Source organism: Artemia sp. Qi Xiang Cuo, chromosome 4 (genome assembly GCF_049724085.1).
Source record: "Artemia sp. Qi Xiang Cuo chromosome 4, ASM4972408v1, whole genome shotgun sequence".
In the NCBI taxonomy this organism is placed as follows: Eukaryota; Metazoa; Arthropoda; class Branchiopoda; order Anostraca; family Artemiidae; genus Artemia; species Artemia sp. Qi Xiang Cuo.
Window position 1 is genome coordinate 58,324,210 of NC_142797.1, and position 22,710 is coordinate 58,346,919.

The following is a 22,710-nucleotide window of genomic DNA, read 5'->3' on the forward strand; positions in this document are numbered from 1 at the left end:
CCCCCCAGGGCACGGGGGCAGTCATTTTAAGTTACTGGGGGCATATATGGTTCTTATGGAAGGAATGTTCGTATAAACTTCAGAGGGCTCATCTGATTGGAAATTGAAAGTTCTAGCGTATCTTTTAAGAGTCAAATGGCAACTTGCCCCCCCCACACACCTTTTTTCCCCCATACCCATTCGATACAAATATTCAGATAGCCACTTTTTTAAATATTTCAAAAATTAGATAACAAAACTCCGGTGTCTTCACAACCCTCCAGGATCCGAGGACAAGCGTTGTAAGTTATTCTCTGGGGCATATATGGTTCTTATGAAATGGATGCTCATATAAACTTCGGAGAGGGCTCATTTGATTGGAAATTGAAACTTCTAGTTCACTTTTTAAGACTCAAAGGAGATCGAAGGGCAACTGCCCCTCCCCCCTCCACGCCCTATTTTCCTCAAACGCATCCGATAAGAACTTTGAGAAAGCCATTTTCTTAAATAGTTAAAAGATCATATAACAAAAACTACGGGGTCGACACAATCCCTCAGGGCCCGGGGACAGGCGTTGTAAATTATGCCCCCACGCCCATTTTTCCCCAAATGCATCCGATAAAAATGTTGATATAACCCTTTTGTTAAAATCAGTTCAAAGGTCAGATAAAAAAAAATCCGGTGTCGAAACAGCCCCCCAGGGCCCGGGGGCAGGCGTTGTAAGTTATGCCCATGGTGCATATATGGTTCTTCTGGAAGGGATGCTTGAATAAACTTCGGAGAGAGCTCATTTGATTGGAAACTGAAATTTTTAGTTCACTTTTTAAGAGACAAAAGAGATCGGAGGGCAACTATTTCCCCTACGCCCTTTTTCCCCCAAACCCATCCGATACAATTTTTGAGATAGCCATCTTTTTAAATACTTCAACCATGGGATAACAAAAACTCCGGGGTCGACACAACCCCCCAGAGCCCTATACAGCCCCATCCATCCTATACAAATTTTGAAATTGCTATTTTTTTAAATAATTGAAACATCAGATAACAAAATTCAGGGGTCGACACAACCCTCCAGAGCCGAGGGGCAAGTTTTTAAGTTATGTCCGGGAGGCGTATATGGTTTTATGTAAGGGGTGGTCGTATAAACTTCAAAGGTGGCTCATTTGATTGGAAATTGAAAGTTCTAGTTACATTTTTATGAGTCAAAAGTTAACAGAGGGCAACTACCCCCGCCCCTGACAAAAGCAGCCTCTTTTCCCCAAATGCATCAATCGAAAATTTTGAGATACCCAGTTTGTTTGAAATAGTCAAAAAATAATATAAAAAGAACTTGGGTTTAAACAAATCCCCCTCCTCGCCAGAGCCCGGAAAAGAATTTTAATATATACTGCAAGGGTATATAAGGTTTTTATGCGAGAAATGGTCATATAAAAGTTGTTTGAGACTCACATGATTAAAGACTCAAAACTCTAGTTCCTCTTTTAAGAGTCAAGTGATCCGATGGCGATACGATAGCCCCCTTCTCCCCAACCTTCTTTTCCCCAAATATACATCCACTCAAATTTTGTATATAACCATTTAGTTCAAAACAGACCAAAGATAATATAACAAAAACTCCAGGGATAACACCCCCCCCCCCCAGAAAATCTGGGGCAAATGTGCCCTGGGGGCATATAAGGTTTTTATGGAAAGGAGTGGTCGTATAAACTTCGGAGGGGGCTAATTCGATTGTAAATCAGAATTTCTAGTGCCCTTCTCAAGAGTCAAAAGGGATCGGAGGGCAAATAGCCCCCCCCCCCTCCAAGGCCCTTTTTCACCAAATGCATCCAATCAAAATTTTTAGATAGCTATTTTGTTCAAAATGTTGAGCAATTCTCCATAGCACCCGGACAAGAATTGTAACTTATGTAAGTTCTTAAGAATCGAAAGTGATCTAAAAGTAACAAGCCCCCACCCCTTGAGCCTTTTTTCTCCAAATGCATCTTAAAAAAATTTTGAAATAGCCGTTTTGTTAAAAATTGTCCAAGATTCAAATTACTATAACTCAAGGGTTGAGAAATCTTTCCTAGCCCCCGGGGCAAGGATTTCAACTTATGTAAGTTGCCAGTTATTAGAATATAAGGTTCTATGCAAGGCATGGTCGTATTAACTTTAGAGGAGGCTCATTTCATCGGAAATTGAAACTTCTAGCTCTTTTTTAAGAGTCAAAAGTGATCTATGGCCAAATAGCCCACGCCCCACTTTCCCAGAGGGCATCCGGTCAAAATTTGGAGATAGCAATTTTGTTCAAAATAGTTCAAAGGCCAAGTAAGTATGCTTCCTTTCTTTACTTTGATACTTTGGTAATTTGATATTGTTACTTTAATACTAGTTTTGATACTTTGATGAAAGTTTGATGTTGAAAAAAAAATCTTATTTTTAAAAAAGGAGTTTTCTAAAAAACTTTTCGTAAAAAAAACGAACAAAAATTATTTTAAAAAAAGACTTTCCGAAAGTTTTTTTTTTCCAATTCTTTCCGAAAGATTTTGGTTATGTAGTTCTAATGAAGGGTGTTTTCACTACAAACTAAGAGTATGGCTACTTCCTGTTTTCATAATAGTAAAATCATCATTTTATAGCATGAATAGCCGATTCTCTTACTTAGAATTCTCGTTCTGTTACTTAAGCGTATACAAAGTCAAGCAAAAGTAGCTTAGCTTTGATATTATTATAACAATTGGGAGAACAGAATTCAAAGACAAGTGAGAATTTGGTTAAGGATTGGTTGTTAGACCGCGGTCGTTTTCAGGGAGTAGGGGTTATGTACTTCTAACGAATGGTGTTTTCACTACAAACAAGAGTATGGCTACTATCCGTTTTCCTAACGGTAAAAGTATCACTCTCTTACTTAAATAACCAATTCTCTTACTTAAGTGGCAATAAAGTTCTGCAAAATTAGTTTACCTTTTTTTATTATAATAATTGGGAGAATACAATTCAAACTTAAGTGAGAATTGGATTAAAGATTGGTTGCTAGACCGCGGTCGTTTTAAAAGAGTTGGGGTTATTTAATTATACAGAAAGGTATCTTAACTTAAAACAACAGTGTGGCTGCTGTCCGTTTCTCTAACGGTAAAAGTATAAGGCCTACTGCGTATTTAGCGCTTCACTTAAAGGAATTACATTACAAATATTTTCTGTTGTTCTTATTTCAACATTGAAAATAAAATCAAAATTGTAGTGAAACCAGACCAGAATTTACGAATAGGCCAACTAGATCCTGCGACTTTCACTCTTCCCGAAGTTTTGGGGATTTCCCCGAAAATCTTGCAAAACCGAAGCGGCAAAAACGCTTAGGCCTAGAGGCGTCAAAGCTTTAAATCCAGCCTGGGTGAAACAAAATTTCGAACTGGTGAGCTTTCAACAATTAATATCATTATATATCCAATATTCAGTTTAATTTATAAGTTCTTATCAAAACTGTTAATTTATTTTAAAATGAAAAAAACATTTTGAAATAGAGAATTTCGAAAAACATGAAACTTTGGCAATCAAAATGAACAGAAATTAATTAAAAAAAAAATTAATTAAAAAATATGGCCTTTTCTAAAGAAAAGACCACATTAAACTTTAGATCAGAAGAAATAGAAAACTACAATAACTCAAACTCAAAACAGACAGAAATTATTATTGAAGAATAAATGAAACCCAAAACGAACAGAAATTAAATATATAATCTTAGCAAAAAAACATACAACAGGTACTTAAGACTTTGGCTCACCTGAGGACTCATGCACCTCTCTTTTGACCCAGCCAATCCCTTCGTCTCGCACCACTTGGGCCCTGGGAAAGATAAAGAGTGCTTCCCCGCGCCCCACCAAAATGTAATGAATAAATATACCTCAACAGGATTGAAGCGTAAATTAAATAAGAAAGTACAACTTAAAACAAACAAAAATATTTTGCTTTTGAGGAAGAACTCAAATCCAGAACAAACAGAAATTAATTAGCAGTCATAGCAAACAAACGTTCAGTAGTTACTAATATCAATGAGTAAATAAGTCTTAAAACGAGTGAAATTTAAATTGAATATGCAACTTGAAACGTACAAAAATCTCACAAAGAAGAGTTTGGGTTTTGCCTCCTTCTTTCACTGTAAAAGTCTAAAACCTACTGCGTCATTAACGCTTCTCATATATATCTCATATAAGAATTCTCATATATTTCTACATAAGCAGCACTGAATTTTTTTTTTTTTTTTTTTTTTTTTTTGAATTTTTTTGACTGGCAGTTTTGAGAAAGCAATTCCCAAATTTTTTGGCCGACAAAAAAGACAGAAACATACCAAATGCTCCGAGGTTTTTATACATAAGATGAAAATATATATATATATATATATATATATATATATATATATATATATATATATATATATATATATATATATATATATATATATATATATATATATATATATATATATATATATATATATATATATATATATATATATATATATATATATATATATATATATATATATATATATATATATATGTGTGTGTGTGTGTGCATAAATTCCTTTTTCAGAGTTGAGGTACTATTGGAAAAGGTTGCTCTTGACTTGCAGTTTGTTACCATAATGGGTATGGTTTTGGTAAAATTAATCATTATTTTTCTACAGCCTAATAAGGTTACCTGCTATTTAGACAATATTCGTAGCAAATTTTATCCATGTTATAAACAAACATTATGCATTCAAATTTGATAATATGATGCACTGATGCTCTAAACAACAGGAGGGTGAAAGTATTCCACATTACCTTCCAAAATTAAAAAATAAAAAAAAAAATAAAAAAAGGCATCAGACTTTATCCCAGCGTTAATGATCGGATCTCCATAAGTTTTTCAATGATTACACAGCTTTGTAGTGTTGCTGTTTGCAGGGGGTAGCAAGAAAAAAATATGTAGTTATACTTTTCAAGAAGAACAGTTAATAAGAAATGATTATTCTAACCGCCTTCTTCCTCATATTCATCTTCATCATCTGTTTCTTGGGTCTTTTTTGAGCTAAAATAGCCTGAATGCAATGCGTATGCCAAATCTAAAAGTCTAATAAACATTGGAAGTTGAGAGTCAGACATGGAAAAATCGAGTTTCTTGCAGAAAAAGTCCACTCGGTAAGTATGAGGCTCCACTGAGTAAGCTGAATTATACTGCATATATAGTCTACCTTCAAGGGAACTTCGGTACAGAAGTGGTTCCTAGAAGTAAAGTAAGATCGTATAAAATAAGAAAAAATAAATCCGAAATTTACTGACCTAGAAATAAATTATACAAATATATTAAAATTGGAAAAACAAATTTGTCAGCTTTTTTTTTTCTTGTGTTATGGCTTTAATTTATGCTATCCTTTTTTCAGAGTTTTGCTAAAATTACCATCATCACCACTCTCCACCAGCTCAACATATGTTTTTAGATGCCCAGGATTCCTTGGAGTTCAATGAAACTTTTTAAGCTGATTCTACTGGGAACAAAAAAAAATCATAAATTGGCTACCCAAAAGTCAGCTGGAAACCAGAATTTCAAACAAGGAACCCGAGAGGTATAGTGATTTTAAAATCTCAACAATTTCTAAATCTGTAGAATTTCACTCTCAAACAAAGAGCTCGAAGTTTTCTGTAAATTGGATAGTTTGGACCGCAAGTCCAAAGTATCCAAAGTAGTCCAAACTGCAAGTATTTAAAACTGCATTTTCAGATTTCAGTAGAATTCAAATTTGTCTACTTGTAGACTTATCGCATAGATTGGGTTATATATTTTCAAAGCTTGACACTTTTGTCATTCATTCTTAAACAGCAAATAGAAACTTCCTCAAGAGAAGAAAGTTCTTAGCTATCTTCTTGTCCCTGTTCCAAGTTCTTGATAATAATATAAAATAATAATCATGAAAATTTAGAGGTTTTACTGTTCTGAGGGACAACTAACATGAGGCTAGAACTGAAGTTGTGCAAAAATACTGTAAAATCCAAAGTTATCGTCTATACCCCGTATATGCCCATAAAAACAATATGCTGAAAACAAATATCTGCGGGATTACTTACTTGAAATACATCAATTTTCCCAAGTGAGTTCCTCTTATCAAGACATACAGTTAGATCAGTTACAGTCAATAGTTTTCGAGCAATGAAATCAGGAGAAGCAATGTCAGAAAATGCAGCTTTCCAATCAGCATCAGCTGCTTTATAACTCACTCTTGGAGCATTTAGTGATAATACTATATCATCTTCAGCATACTTTAATATCACATTATTAAATTCTAAAACAATATTGTTAATAATTCTGCTAATTAAAGACTGTAAATAGGTTGGAGGCGCCACTGGTTCTTGCTTTCTTTGTTTTTTCCTTGCTATAAAGCTAGATTCTGATGCTGAATCACTATCAGTGTTGATATCCTTCAAATTTAATGTACATTCTATTGTGTTCACAGTTATAACAATGGATTCAGATGCAAGCTTTGTCCAGGGCACATAAATTTTTAGCTCGTGAATATGACCTGAGCTCAGTTTGAATGGAAGAGACAGTTCTGACTCGATCGCCTCAAGGCGCAGATCCAAGTTATTGAAAACAGCTTCTCCACTCCATAAAGATACCTTTAAATGGAAAACAAAATAAGGGTTAGCTTCATTTATTATTTTAAGCCAAAAATAGTAATAACTCCAGAACATGAATGTTCATATAATTCATCTAAAGCCCCTCTTATGGAAAGTTGCAGTGCTTCAGATGCCTTATCCTATCTAGTCTAGGATGTCCATTATTTGTCTCAGCCCCTTGTCATCCACAATGTAGATTCTACATTATGAACTTACGCAAGAGAGAAGGTCTCTGAGCCCCCTAGATCCTAGAATTTCTGGAATTTCTCGACACTTCTTATTCAAATCATCAAGAAACGTTATTGTTGGTCTTTAGTTGACTGGCATTTATTTTCATTAGAAAAATTTAGGTATAGTGGAAAAAAACTAAGCCTCCAAGAGAAAATTTAACTTGAGATTCAACTTCAGCATAATAAAGTCTACCAGACTGGACGATTTTACTCAACTACCTGCCTTAGAATTAGAAGTTTCCACTAACTCTTTTTTTTCAAACAGATGGTGTTATTTGTTCGAAAGCGTTCAGTTATAACTATAAACTAAGATGCTAGCTTTATCCAAGATACATACATTTTGGGCGTGAATATGAGCTGTGCTTAGTTTGAACGGGAGAGACAGTTTTGATTGAATCACCTAAAGGCATAAATCCAAGTTACTGAGAATAGATCCTTCACTCCATAAAGATACCTTTGAATTGACCAGAACAAAGGGCTTGCAACAGAGAAGTGACAAACAGAGATAATTCTTCAATCAAATACAGTTATACTAGGAAATGAATTTCTCTTCAGATGGGTTAATTGAATTTATCTTCAGATGAGTTAATTTTTATTCTTAATTTTGCCCATTTTAATGGAAACCCAGGACAAATTTCAAATTTGTCCTTAGTTTCCAAGGGCTAAGTAGAATGCTTACTTACACCCTTTAGGTCTAAATAAAAAAAAATAATTTCTTAAAGACTTTGTTTCCCCTTTGAATATACAAGTAAATTTTAAAGACTGGCTTTCTTAATGATAGTTAGCATTTTAACAAATTCATATTACTGCACCCACTTGTTATTTTTTTTCAGCAATTTCAGCTTACTAAATTCATTAATTCTTAAAATTAAACTTCCAATGCCCCCCAAAAATACATTCCACATTGGGAAAAATGGTTTACCAGCCCTGCTGCATGAATTTTTGAACAAATAGCTTATTCATCATTTATGAAAAATATATTATTACACAAGAAGAATTAGCATTATTTTTTATCCATTCTATTACCTTCAAATTTTAATTACTCAGAAAACATCATTTAATACTGATTGTGTTTGATATGGGATGGCAGACTTAAAATGCAGCCTTTTTTCTTCAAAACTACTTGGATTTTAAAGCACTAAAGTCCATACACGTTAGCAATAACTCTCTGACAAGCCCTGATAGATAACCATCTTTCTATTTTTTTTCTAGATACGCTACCATGAAAAATTGAAATACAATCTGAATCTTTCCTTGATCATTTCCAGAATAGAATTATATATTACCATCTAGGTTTTTAAGGATTTCTTTTGATAAAAAAAAAAGGCTGTTTTAAATACTGCACATGTTTCAGAGTAGAATTTAACTATATTTTTAAATTTAAGAAAAAGTCAACAAAAAATTTAAATCAGACAAAAAAATAGCCTAAAAAAGGCATTTAGCCTGTCAATGGAGGTAAAAAAAAACAACTGACAAAATAGTGATCAAAGAAATGAGAGTCTGCCAGTAAATGGTCCAATATCCTATTTGACTAAAAAGCAGAATAAAAAATACCTTCGGAATATTATGACTATTTTTGCAAGTAGAATGCTACCATAACAGCTTTTTACTATCTTAGAAAATTGTTAGGCTAGATGAATAGTCCATCATTTGGACTGTCCATCCTTTTAAGAATGTACAGTCCAAATTAGGGCCAGAAACGTATTCAAACTTTACCTCCCCCCCCCCCTTATCCGTTATTAGAGAATTATAGATTATGTGAACACAGATTTGAGAAACCCCTATGAAAACTTTTTTTCCAATTAGGCTTAGAATATTGTTTTCTTGGACTGCTGTTACTGGAAAAATCAGTTTGCAGAGTCTGATCAAGATGCAAAGCCAAATCCAATTATTTTTTCTCTCTCTCTAAAAATTAGGTCCATTTTAAAAGTATATTCCAGACGTTATAAACAGAGAAGAAGTGAAGGTATGAGATTCAAACACCTCTAATAGACCCTTAGTTGGTTGTACATGGTTGAAAATTGTATTGCTTTCCACATCATTTTTCTTTGTTCACGCAGTCAGTGTCCAGGAGAAGAAACGAGTGGAGGTTGGTTCTTGAAAATGCATTCCCTGACTCTTTTCAAGACTATAAATCAATTTCCGGTAATTATCATTCACCAAAGCTTAACAACTTTCCAAGATGACCAAAAGCTGCTACAATAAAATTTTAGCGTTTTTACTATGTGCAAAAATCTTTCGGTGAGATGATCTACGATGGAAATTAAACAAAAATAAGGAGCAACATTAAAACTCAAAATGAACAGAAATTATTCCGTTTATAGGGGACTGCCCCCTCCTAGACCTCTTGCTTGTTACGCTATAGTCTTAAAGTTTTTTTTTAATATTTCTCATTTAAATTCAACAATCCTTGTGGATGGGCAGTTGATCTTAAAGAATTGGAACAAAAAGTCGAACTTTAGTGTAAACAATGAAGGGTTGAGGAGAGGGTAGCCCCCCTCATATGCGGAATAATTTCTGTTCATCTTAAGCTTTGATGCTGCTCCTTATTTTCATTTGAAAAAACTTGATTTTATTTTATTTCTGATTCTTTCCCAAATCATACCCATGTCTAACCAAGATGAGGGGGAAATGAGAAATTCATTCCTACCCCCCCCCCCCCTACACGCGCACTCCTTCCTATATTTATTTGAGGATTTATGCAGATTAGACAGTTTAGGCATTGAAACACACTCTTTTAGGTTCATTATATCCCCCCCCCCCAAACACGATGAACCATCACCCCTGCTTTATAATAGGTGATTATACATTGTTGAACATAATTTCGTGAAAGATCATATGAATCAACTCAACTCAGCTAAATCAAGCATTAAGATACATATTTATATTAACCATTTGTCTTGTATGAAATACCTAGCTTTCCAGGAACGAGTGCGCCACCGTGCAGCATTACTTCCTAGAATTTTTAATTCTGTTCAAATAAGTCCTATCCTGATTTTCCAGGGTCAGAGGTTCGATACAATCATCCCTAGGAAGACCAAAAATACACACACACATCCATGATCTTCTTCCTGGGAAAACAAACCTGGAAAATTTTCTCAGGCTTTTAACTGATCCTTTCAATTTGATGAATATTTTAAATTCGGAATCTCGATAAAAAAAAAAAAACCATTTTTTATGTATTAACTGTTAGCAAAATAATTTTTTGGAGTTTTGATTACTATTGCCCCGAGTTACTCCTTTATTACTCTTTGTTACTACAAACTGTTAGAAAACCATTTGTGAAAAAGTCTTGAAGAATACTTCCACAATAATTTAATGTGCTTGGCATAGTCTGCAGTTTCTGAGCCCTGGGCTGAATTAACCTCCTGAGGGTTATTATAGATCAGAAGGAAACTTCTTTTTGTTATCTATATACAATGCAGCATTTCTACATCCCATTCAATTGGGTAAATTTTCTTCTATTCCTGTATTTCTACTCTGTGAACAATGTGACAGACTGACAATACAATAAGATCGCAAATATTTTTGAATGCAAAAAGAAATAACTAGTCGTTTTATCTATTTTTTCTGCTAGTCTGATATAGAGATATATGTATTGAAAAACGCAAACACTATGCATATTTTGTCTGTCAAGAAGAGCAATGAAGCTTGAAAGAGCAAGTGAGTATTCACTACTTGTATCATGATCTAGATGGTTTTGAACAGATTCTCAAAAGCACAGGTTATAGCTGACTAAAATATTTACAAAAGAAAATTTGCCATCTAGTAGTCCTAAATTTGGGATGTATCAATTAAATTATTCTTTTTAGAATACTCACAAGCAGACACCTTATCCGAATTACCAAAGTTAGATAAAAATCTTACAGTTTTTTCTTAAGTTTTTACACTATTCATATTATGCAGCAACACTTGACATGAACTATTAATGTAATCCAAGCGTATAGGCAAGCGAAAAGTCTTTTTGAAGACTTGAAGTTCACTCTATCCTTAAGGTGAAGGCCAAATTTGAATGTATTGTTGCTGTGCAAGCCACAGTCTACGATAGTCCCGACAGTTAGGCAGCATCTGAAGCAAAACTACTACTGGACAAAATCAATTTGGTCTCCTTTGTCTCAACTTTGCACATAATGGAAAAAGTATCACTCATTGTAAATTGTTTATCAGAGCAACTTGAACCAGAACGTTTGCTGATTTATAAGGCACTTAAACTGATTTCTGGGACATAAAAGACGCTGCAAAAGCTTAGAAATGGCACCGAATGGCACAACTTAAGCAAAAACATATCCGAATACTCGGCTTTACACAATATCCAGGAATCAAAATTTTCAAAATATAAAACCAGTGCTTGAAGCAAGAGAAGTCGAGTCATTTCCATGTGTCTCAAAGAGTTTCATTCAAACTCAACAACTGGTAAATGCAATGTTAGTCAGATAGTTAAAGCAGACTTATGTGGACCAACGTTTCATATAAAATATACCATACTTCTCCTTGATGCTTATCCCTTCAACCTCTCAAATTCCTATTTATTTTTAATTTCCCGGAATGGGAAGTGTTGTGTTTCATTATCAATGGATATTTGGTGTTGATGCCTATGCCAAAAAGTCATAGCTTTTTCTTGCAAAGTTGCATCTCTCAAAAGGTGTGTTTTCAAAAATTGACCTTTTCTGAACTATCAACATTTTAGCCGACCTCCAAATTAACTATTTGACAGTGCTAAAGCTGATGAAGCTAGTTACTACTTTGCCTGTGACTACTGCAAGCAATAAACAATTTTTCTCAGCATATGGGCAAGCAAAGGGTTATTTACAATTGACAATGAAAACTGACAGACTCAGTCACCTGATGATCATGGTCATTGAAAAAGAGGATGTAAAGAATCTATATTTGGATAGATTAGTTGATGATTTCTCCAAGCACCAAAACCATTACTGCCCAACCCCCTGTTTTAAGTATGTTTGTTCAATATTGTTCTTTTTGCATCTCTATAAACAAATATTCTTTATTTTCGTTAATTGGTCACACCGACCACAGGTGGGTCCAGGGGGTGGTTTTGGGGCAAACACCCACAGAAGGTGGAAAATTGCACTAATTGCAGGGGTGGAGGGGTGAAAATACCAGGAGAGCCATCGTTTCACTAGTGTTCCACCCCTCCCAAAACAACAATTCAATAGCTGTCCCTGTTGATTAAAGCAGTACCTATAGTATGGGCATTCTGTATAGTATGGGTTATTCTGGACAGTTCATTTGCTCTTTAATCCCTATCTACAAAATTATATCAAGAAAACATGAAGTAGTGTCCTCTAGTAACATACAACAGAATCCCATTCAGAAATTCAATAGCTGTACTGTTTCTGAAGAAACTGGATAATGGCAATTTGTAAGGTAAATCAACCCTTATATGAGTAAGGAAGCTGCTAAGTCTTGTTTAGTCTGGGAAGGTAATAATAATAGAATACTAATTGCTCATTTTATGACTAAAAAGTTCAGGGTATCAGTTATAGTAGTATATGCCACTATAGAGCCGACTGACGGAGATACAAGTGACTCAGATGAATTTTACTTACAGTTACAGGAGCAAATAGACAGGGTCCCAGGTAGAAATATGATGCTTTTACTAGGAGATTTTAACTCCCAGGTCGGTAGAAATAGGGATAGATGGTATCCTAGCAAAGGCAAATTTTGTTTAGGAAGAGAAAATAGTAATGGCTACAGACTTTTGCAATTTTGTATGTATTACAACCAAGTTATAACCAATATGGTGTTTGGTCATAAAATGGCCCATAAGTTAAAATAGTATTCATGTGATGATAAGACAGAAAACCTTATTGATCATGTTATAGTAAACCGAGGACTAGCAGGATCAATACAAGATACTAGGGTATATAGGAGTGCTGTTATTGATGTTAAAAGTAAATATCACCATCTAGTAGTGTCTAGGGTTACTTTAAAGCTGAAATTTAAGAAGAGTAACTACCACCCAGGAAGTTATGACGTTAATAGACTCCAGTATGAGAATTTGAGAGAAATTTTCCAGGAACAGTTGACTACTAAACTTAAGAGTTTAAAATTTGACAATGTGGAAGATCGTTGGAATAACTTTAGAAACACAATTTGTGAAGTTGCTGATGGTGTCTTAGGGACGAAAGTTAGGAGTGCAGATAGGAATACATGCGTAAACGCTTTACGTTTAAAAGAGAGGGGATGGGGACTATACAAGAATTATTCAGGTAGTAGATCATATGAAAATCGGACGAATATGAAGAAAGTAGAAAAAATATAAAAATATGAACTAAGGAGGTGTGAAGTGGAGGCCATGGATAAAATTGCTGAGGATCTGCAAGATGCAGCTAGATGGCATAATAGTAAAATAATTTACTAGAATGTAGATAAATGAAGATGGAGCAATCAATCTGGACTTTCCCAGTTAAAGATAGGAATGGGGCCACAATACTTTTAAGAAAAGAGTTCAAGAGATCTCAGCAGAACATTTTGAGAATGTGCTAAACCGATACAGAGTTGCAGGGAATGATAGGCTATAGAGGAAAATAAAAAAAGTTTGTGATACCTTGGATGTGAAGAAAGATTTTTTTTTGTGAGAAAAAATTAGCAACAGTACAAAAAGGATAAAAAAATAAGGATCCAGGTGCTGATAGTGTGGTAAATGGATTTCTTAAATATGATGGCTCTGAGGTTAAAAATACTGAAGATTATGAATATGATTTTGGAAAAAGGGGAAGTACCTAATGATTTTAGGAAAACCTTAATTAAACCACTGTTCAAGAAAGGTGATAAGAGTGAGTGTGGTAATTATTGAGGCATTAGTCTGGTCTCTGTAGGTGGCAAATTACTTAGTAATTTGATACTTTTTATACTGAGAGTAGCTGTAGACAAAGTTTTAAGAGAAGAACAGTGTGGTTATAGAAAAGGTAGAGGATGTGTCAACCAAATTTTTAGTCTTAGGTTAATAATTGAGAGGTGCCTGAGTTGTCAAAGACCTTTGGTCCTCGGTTTTATAGATTATTAGCAAGCGTTCGATTCTGTTGATAGAAGAGGTATAGCAAAGGTCTTATTCTTATATGGTATACCAGACATATACATTAAAGTGATTAGTGCTTTGTATGAGAATACCACTGCTGCAGTTAAGATAGGAAATGAAGTTAGCAGTTAGTTTTGTATTAAATCAGCAGTTAAGCAGGGTTGTGCTCTATCTCCCTTTATATGGATTATTTTGATGGACTTTGTCTTAAGGAGCACAGGAAAGGCAATGGGAGACCACGGAATTAAACGGGGAGTAAAAACTCTCCTGGACTTAGATTATGCTGATGATTTAACCATCCCAGATGGAAGTGTGAGCAACATGAATGAACTTTTAGAGGTTTTGCAAGTTCAGCTTGCTAGAAGAGGTGTGAAAATTAATGTTAAGAAGACTAATTCACTAAGACTAGGAATAAGTAATGATGAAAAGGTGACGTTGGGTGACGAAAACATTGATCTGGTGGACAGCTTCACTTACCTAGGTAGTATTATTAGTAAAGATGATGGGAGCAGTGAAAATGTTAAAGTAGAATAGCCAAGGCTCAGAGTGTTTTTTCACAGTTAAAAAAAAGGTGGGAAGAATAGGAAGATAAGTCTGCAAAGCAAGCTTAGAATATTAGAAGCTATAGTGATGACAGTGGTTAAATATGGCTCTGACGCATGGGCGCTTTGAAAACTTGACTTACTTGACTTAAGGCTCCTGCCGAGGGTTCGGCGTAGAGAACGATGAGACTAGGCGCCTCCAGGTTGACCTATCGCTTGCCAGGATCGCAGCTTCTTCCACCGGGATGTGGGCTTGGGTGAGGAATTCATCGGCTTTGTCTTTCCATCTAGTGGGTGGGCGTTCTCTGTGTCGTTTCCATCCGTGTAGGGTGGGGTCGAAGTCGAATGCGACCCGTGTTGGGGCGTCGCGTGGCATGCGAAGGAGGTGGCCGTACTACCGAACAGTACGCTGGGCGAGCTGCGTCGAGAAAAGAGTTTGAGCCGTACGTGATAGGAGAGTCTGGTTGCTAACGAAGTCAGTCCAGTGAAGTCTTTCGATTCTTCGGAGATGTTTCGTCTGAGCGACATCGACGGCGCTGAGGATAGATTTGGCAGCTGGCCATGTCTCCACTCCATACAGCAGGACGGTGCTGACTGACGCATTGTAGATGCGCATTTTGGTAAAGCAGCTTATGTTTGGCTTTCGCCAGATGTTGCTAAGCCTCCCAACAAGTGCTGAAGCTTTGGCAATTCGAGATTTAAGCTCTTTGGTGATCAAGCCATCCTTCGATAGAATAGATCTCAGGTAAGTTAAGTCTTCGACCACATCTACTCAGATGTTCCCGATGTTGACTTCCTTTGCATTAGAACGGGACGTGGGAGGCTCAAGGAGCATAACTTTGGTTTTCTGCCAGTTGATCTTCAGTCCAACTTTCGAGGCTTCTTCTGAAAGCACCTGGAGAGCTTTGGTCATCTTATCGACGGTGCTCGCAACTAGCGCTATGTCGTCGGCGAAGTCAGCATCAGAGAGTACCCGGTCTCCGAACTGAAGACCGAATTGAAGGCGATTCATTGTGCTGGCCATAACATGGTCTACGACACAGTTGAAAAGCTCGGGAGCGGTGGTGCAACCTTGCCGGACGCGAGTCTTCACCGGGAATGTGGGACTACGTTTTCCAATGACTTGCAAGCAGCCTTCCGTATCCTCATACAGCTTTTCAAAGAGTGAGCAATATTTCTTGGGTAGACCCGTAGTTCTTAGTATCAGCCAAAGCGAACGGTGATCAACAGAATCGAAGGCAGCCTTAAAGTCCATAAACGCGATGCACGCTTTTTGGTGGAACTCCCGCGTCTTCTCAATCAACTGGCGCACAGTAAACATTTGCTCTTTCGTCGACCTGTCGGGCATGAATCCGGCTTGCTGGACTCTTCTCTCTCTACGCACAAAGGTGAAACATCTGTCCAGAAGTGACATGGCGAAGAGTTTACCAGAAACGGAGAGAAGCGTGATCCCACGATAGTTAGAGCAGATTTGACGGCTGCTCTTACGTTTCCAGAGCGGGACTATGATGCCAGCACACCAGTCATTCGGTATGCTTTCCGTAGTCCATACAGCTGAGAAGATTATCTGGAGCCACAGAATCATCGCTGCACCCCTGTACTTGAAGAGTTCTGCAGAAATACCACAGACACCGGGGGCTCGATTATTATTTAACTGTTTTACAGCGTTTCGAATCTCCTAGGTGGTTAGTGGCTGCGATACGAGGTAGGAAGCATCCTCGGGTGAGGTCATTGCTGCTTGAATCAGATCAGGGTCGGGATGAGCAACAGCCTCAGCATTCAGAAGCGTTGAAAAGGGACTGCTCCATGCAGAGTGTTGAACTGCATCGTCATCCGGCATGCTTCCGTCAACAGAAAAAATACGGCTCACGGTGGAAGTCCTCCTTCCGGCAGCTGGCGGAGGTGTTGTTAGAGGGAGCAGGTGTCTTCTTTTCTCGCAGCATCTTCAAGATTGCTGGCTTTCTTGTTGACGAAGGTCTTCCTGTCACTGTGCATTAGGCGATTTCACAGACCATTGAGTCGTCTATACTCTGGCATATTCTTTGCTAAACGAGCCTTACGGCGCAGGTCGATTACAGACAGAGTCTCCTGGGATATCCAGGGTTTATTCTTGTGTCTGCTGCGGCCAATGGTACTGCCAGCAGAATCGAGTATGTTATCTTTGAAAGACTTTCAGGCTACTTCAGGGTCGTCCAGAACTTGGAGGCAGCTAAACCGGTTAGAGATATCGAGAGCATACTTCTGTTGCATCTGAGATGTAGCCAGACTACTCAGATCAAGCTTGGGAGGCCGTCTTTCTTGTCCTTGTGCTCTCAGGCGTAGCCTGAATGTGGCGACTACCATCCTATGGTCTGTGTTTCCAAGCTCGGCCGACCTATAAGTCCGGCAATTTGTTATCAACGAGCACCAGCGACCCGAGATCATAACATAATCGATCATCTTCTTTGTCTGGCCGTCGTTACTATACAATGAGTATTTTGTGTATATCTCGTCTCTGAAAGAGGGTGTTTGAAATAACCATATTATGCCAATTTCAGAGCTGGAGAAGTCTTTGTACGGTGTAACTCAGTGAGTCTGGAGTCACAGGGCCGAGAACACTTCTCCACACACCCTCCCTGTCATTTACGGTCGCGTTAAGGTCTCCCAGAAGAGTGACGATGTCGTGGGGTGGGACTCTAGACAGGGTCGCTGAGAGCACCGCATAGAACTGACCCTTCACTTCCGCAGCACTAGGATTGGTGGGAACATAGCATACAATAATTGTCCACTTTCCATGCTTGTGCTGGAGCTGAGCCATCAGTATTCTATCTGAAATTTGTTTATAGGAGAGAAGGCATCTCTTGGCTCTAGCATTCAGCGCGAGGCCTACACCATTTGTCTTGCTTTTTGGGTCACCAGACCAGATCAGGTGATATCCTTCACCAATATCCTCGGACTCTCTTCCGACAAGGCGGGTTTCCGTAAGGCCAGCCACAGCTATATTGAAGCGTTTTAGCTCATAGGCAAGCATTGATTTAGCTCCAGGAAAGTTGAGTGTGAGTACGTTCCAGGTGATAAGTCGTATTCCACCCTCGTCAACAAGGTTCATTCGATGGTCTAAAATCGGTCCAGGGACGTGCTGGGGTCGTGGAAGGTAAAGGGAGGGTAGATCATCTGAGGCAGTATCATTGTTTTTCGTTGCGGTAAAATTTTTGGGTGGAGGGTTTCAGGCCCAACTGTCTCTAGGCCTGGGATCTAAGTAAAGCTATGACTTTCCTAGATACTGAGAGTCCCTGAGGTGGGCTCCACCAACCTTATAAGGTTGATGAGGCTAGATCTTTTGCTAGATGATTTGCTAGATGTTTTAGAGAGAAATTGCCAACAGATTGTTCTGGGTACCTGGCTGACTGACTGTGTTTCAAACAGTAGGATGTACAAAAAATGTGGTTCAATCCCCCTTTCTAGGGCTAGGCTATAATGAAAGAAATGTTGAGATGGCTAGTGCACGTTGTGTGGACGGAGGATGAAATATTGCCAAAGATTGCCCTTTTTGGCCAACCATCTAGAGCTAAAAATAAAGCAGGTCATCCTTGTCTTGGGTGGGAGGATGTCATAAAGAAAGATTTAAAGGAAATAGGAACTTCCTGGGAGGGTTTAAAAAGGGAGGGTTTTAATAGATTATGATGGAGGAGAGTGCATAGCTGTGTTGGCCTCAGGCGACTTGGTGCTGTGGTGAGTTGTTATTAGTAGTAGTAGTATGAGTTCTACAGCTGTTAACCTAAAGTTCCAATAAAGTGCAGCTTAAAGATAGTCATTCTTACAGTTATTTCTGTTTTTGATGAACAAAACCCTCTGTGTTAGTTTGTCCATTATGTGTTCAACCATCTATGGTCATTATGGAGTTATTTCAGATATTTGGACACTTTAGAGGTGCCCAGAACAAACCCACTGCAGTTGAAGACATGTATTTTACTTTTGGATATTATTGACTATGCTGTTTTGCCTTGTGTGAAGCTGCATGTGATTATGAATGAATCATCAGGTCACTGCATTCATTCCCTGTTCATTTTAAATCTCTCCAGATAATATAAAATAAAGCTATAAGAGTTCTTGGCACTTCCCTTTGTCATCCAATACAAATTTCATAGTCTCTCAGATACAAAAACTATATTTTTGCTTCTTAATATTTTAAACCTTAATCAACTTAAAGACAACTTTACAGTTATTAATTTGGAATTATGAAATTGCATCTCCATCCAATTATTTTTTTTTATTTGCATGTTTTTATCCCCCATTTGCTTCCTATTCAGCTTGTGTTGGATAATACAGACTCCCTATAGTCAACTCTGAAACAGTTAGATTTTTGATGAGAATTCAAATCCTTCTTACAGCATGGGTTATGTACATGGGGTTGACCTGGGTTATGTAGGAGGTCTGCCTTCATAATTCTTATCTCCCCAACCCAATGTTCACAAAAAATGTAAATCCTGGATGCTATAGTCTTTGGGTAATTTAAGTGGAACTAAAATGAACAAATGGCTAGACCTGAACCTAGGTAAACACATTTCTATGTATAAAGTGGCAGAGCTGTCTTATAAGCCACATTTGCAGAAATTCTCCCTTAGGAACATAATTTCATCATTCAGATCTACAGGAATATATCCTTTCCATCATGATGTTTCTAGGAAGTTGGTTTCCTTCCTTCTTTAGTTACTGGTGAATGCTCTTATCTGGGGGCTCAGCTTCAAAATCACAAGATGTAAACACCAGCAATCTCACTGCTAATAGTCATGTTCTGGCTAAAATAATTGATTAAATCCAACAGTTTGTGGTAACAAACTGTAAGTAAGGATTAACTCAGCCCAATAGTAACCAAAAGTATAAAAAACAGAAAATTGATGACAAAAGATATGTCAAAATAACTGGCTTTGTATGCTGATTCTAAATATATAAGATTCATTAAGTTCAATATTACCCTTCAAAAGCTACAAGCCTGAGAAAATTTGTCTAACTTTTGAAAAATGGGTAAACATTCCCTTAAAGTCAAGGATTCTTATTGAGAATTGCAATATCAGATTCAGCATATCATAGAACCCTACTGTACATTCTTCAAGCTCCCATCTGCAAAATGTGGAATTTTGAATTTTATGCCAGAAGAAAGATCAAAGATGCATGCTTATTATTATTATTTGTCCTTCCCAGGGATGATTGTTTCAAATCAATAATCCTAGAACATCAGCAGAGGGCTCATTTGAATGGAAATTAAAAGTTCTAGTGCCCTTTTTAAGAGACCAAAGAGACTGGGTGAAGGACCAGTAACTAGCCCCCTTCCCATGCCCTTTTTTCCCTGCAGTCTTCTGATCAAGATTTTGAGATAGCCATTTTATTCAGCATAGTTTCCTGAAATTCATATATGGAATTTGTTTTATTTATCTTACTTTATGTTTGGTGACTTAATTTTACACATGGAAATGTTCTGGCAGAAATGTCCAGGAAAATTTTTAGTTGTATTGGAATTCTCTGTGGCAGAAATTCTCCATGAGGGAATTATCACCAGGAGAAATTCTCCATGGGGAAATTTTCTGCAGGATAAACTTTCTACTAGGAGAGGGGGAGGATTTATGGGGGAAATGTTCCACATAGGGAGGATTTCTGGCATGACTTGAAAAACTGATCAGAAATAAAGAAAATAAACATTTTTTTTAATGAAAGTATATTAGGGAGAATTTTTTAGGCAGAATGGTCTGCAAGAAACTTTTGGGGGGAATTTGCAGTGAGGGCTGATTGCTTCTTTTTACTTTTATATTTAATTATATAGATTGGATGTTCATCTGGGTCTGTATTTGAACATATGAAAGCCATTTTAATGCATTCAAATTTGCCCCAGGGAATGTCCAAAGTTGCCCCTTTGTGTGGGGTGGCTCTGGACAGCAAGCAAAAGCACAAAAAGATGATTTAGAAAAAACATGAACATTGGACCAAAGACACTTCACAACAAAAAAAGTTCTTTGAGCCTATGGAGTCACCAAATCCCAAATAGGTATAGAACAGAGCTTGTCAAAAACAACTGTCTGGGATAGCCCTAGTCTCCCCTAAATTTAGAGTTCTTATTAGTTAGCTAGGCAGAGGGTGAAAACACCCCTGAATGCACCTTTTTATGCTCTTTCAAAACATAGGCTACTAATCACTTCCTTTGCAAATTTTGTTTTGAGCTCTTAAAAGAACCTCAAAAGTGATATCTTGTTTTTTTTATTCAAAATTGGTTGCCAGAAATTTAAACAACAACATTGTTTCAGTACTTCTAGCCTCTCCCCCCCTCTGATTCACAAACAGCCTATACAGAATAAAATCCATTATATACATTCAAAATTTATTTTCCAACAGAGTGACTATTTTTTTTCTTTATTATTTTACTGCAAATAATAATCAATCTGCAGGAAGAAAAGAGTATAAAATTAGGCTAAATTTTTCAGTACCTAGCAAAGAAGAAAGTGAACACATCTCTTTGCACCTTTTATTATGCTCTTTCCAAATATAGTAACCACTTCAGGTTCAAATTATATTTTGAACCCAAAAATGTAACTTATTACCTTGTCAATAGTTTTTAAATTATAATTTAAGGTTAAAAAATTAGTTAGAAACATACAATTCAATTGTTAAATCCAATACATTAAAGTAATATATTCCAAAGGTCTACAATCTAATTCAATAAATCTTTGAATTTCTATGTGTCATTTATTCCAAAATTTTCAATGTTTTCCTGACATCTGTATATAAAGATGCATCTTCTGCATGATGAACTTTGTAGTAACATAACAATAGCAAAAAGAAAAATTGAGAAATAGAAAAAAACAGATTATCTTCCTTCAACAAAAATGATGCAAAACAAGCTAAATCATACAATGCTTCAAATGACTGAAAATATAAAAATTGAAAACAATGAATAAACTAAATAAACAAAGGAAACATACCTTTTTTCTAAAAATTTGCAGCTGCTTCAAGGTACATAGTTGTGGAACCATCACAAACAGACATGATTAAATTTCAATAAATGTAATAAACAACTGAACAAACTTAAACCAATTGGTGACTATGCTGATATTTTGCAATGCCTTCTTCTGCTTGTTTCTAGTAATTTGTGTAGAAGGAAAGCAATCTGTAATTTTTGCTTAGGCTACTTTTTCTATTTGCTATTGTCATATAGGGATGGGCAAAATTTTCCAACTAGATGGCAAAAATATTTTTAATTATAAGGAGATTAGAATTTTACCATAGCTTACCTGAGAATCTTCTGGCTTGAGATTTTTTATGTATTTATCAACATAGCTCAAGATCACTGGCGTAATGTATGACTCTATCTTCAGCATTGTTTTCGTAAGCTGGTGGGCTAGCCTAGATGTTTGGTTTATTCAGTCTCCCCTTTATCTTGTTTTCTTTGTAAATAAGGATCTAGGACTATATCTTAACTCGGCCATCATAATTTCTTTAGCTTTCCGAAAAAAAGGCAAAACCGGGAAATTGGATTCTACAAACGAAGAAATAACAAAAACTGTTATTTTATTGTCATAAACTCTTGCTTATTTTATTTAAAATTTTCTGCTGAAACTAAAGATAGTCCAATATAGATAGCACTACTTGCTTAGACAATTTTGCCAAGATTTACCACTACTACTTCTACTACCAATAACTCACCAAGGTTGCCAACTTGCACACTTTTCGTGTGAAATGCACTCTTTTTTTTCATTGCACTCTTTCACACCACGAACCGGATTTGCACTCTATTTGCCCATTATTTGCTCTTTGCACTCTTTTTTGCACACTTTTATGAAATGATTTTAGAAAAAGTAATGAGCCAAATAAAAATTAAACTATTTAAGTGCAAAAGATTAGAACAGCTAGCCGGTATGACCTCTGTTATCTACTCCTGGGCCATATCCGAGGCGTCTTTCTCGTTTTGTCAGCCATTTACTAAGAAGTAGATCACAGCATAGATAACCAGTGAAAAAGTGGTAAATTCAAATCAAGTTTTATTGAAGGAAGTTGAAAGCTATTGGGCACAACTGTTTTTCATGGAAATGGAAAAGTGAGTATGAAACATGAAGTAAGGCGATGTAGAAGCAACAACCAAAATAAAGCTACTAAAGTTTAATTTCCAACTGATGAAATTCTACAAAGACTTGAGGCCTGTGCACCATTTTAAAGCGTGAATGACCCATATCTTCTTGTGATAGCCATTTTTTTAAAAATAAACATCTTACCAGCCAGGGTACGAAAATTTGCTTTGGTTGGGACCCATACTATCAAAATGA

General features: G+C 36.6%; 1 protein-coding gene across 3 annotated transcripts in view; it reads right to left on the reverse strand.

Moving 5' to 3' along the window:
- The window catches only part of Vps13B (vacuolar protein sorting 13B), a 130,954-nt gene extending 108,993 nt beyond the window's left edge, over positions 1–21,961 (reverse strand). For all 3 annotated transcript variants that reach the window (XM_089088444.1, XM_089088443.1, XM_089088445.1), the window contains exons 1-3: positions 21,682–21,961; positions 6,063–6,611; positions 4,976–5,222 (exon numbers count right to left, since the gene is read on the reverse strand). In XM_089088444.1, coding sequence (XP_088944570.1) covers positions 4,976–5,222; positions 6,063–6,611; positions 21,682–21,768 — 883 coding nt within the window. In that variant the 5' untranslated portion in view covers positions 21,769–21,961. The remainder of the gene's footprint in view (positions 1–4,975; positions 5,223–6,062; positions 6,612–21,681) is intronic.
- Between the last annotated feature and the right edge of the window lie 749 nt (positions 21,962–22,710).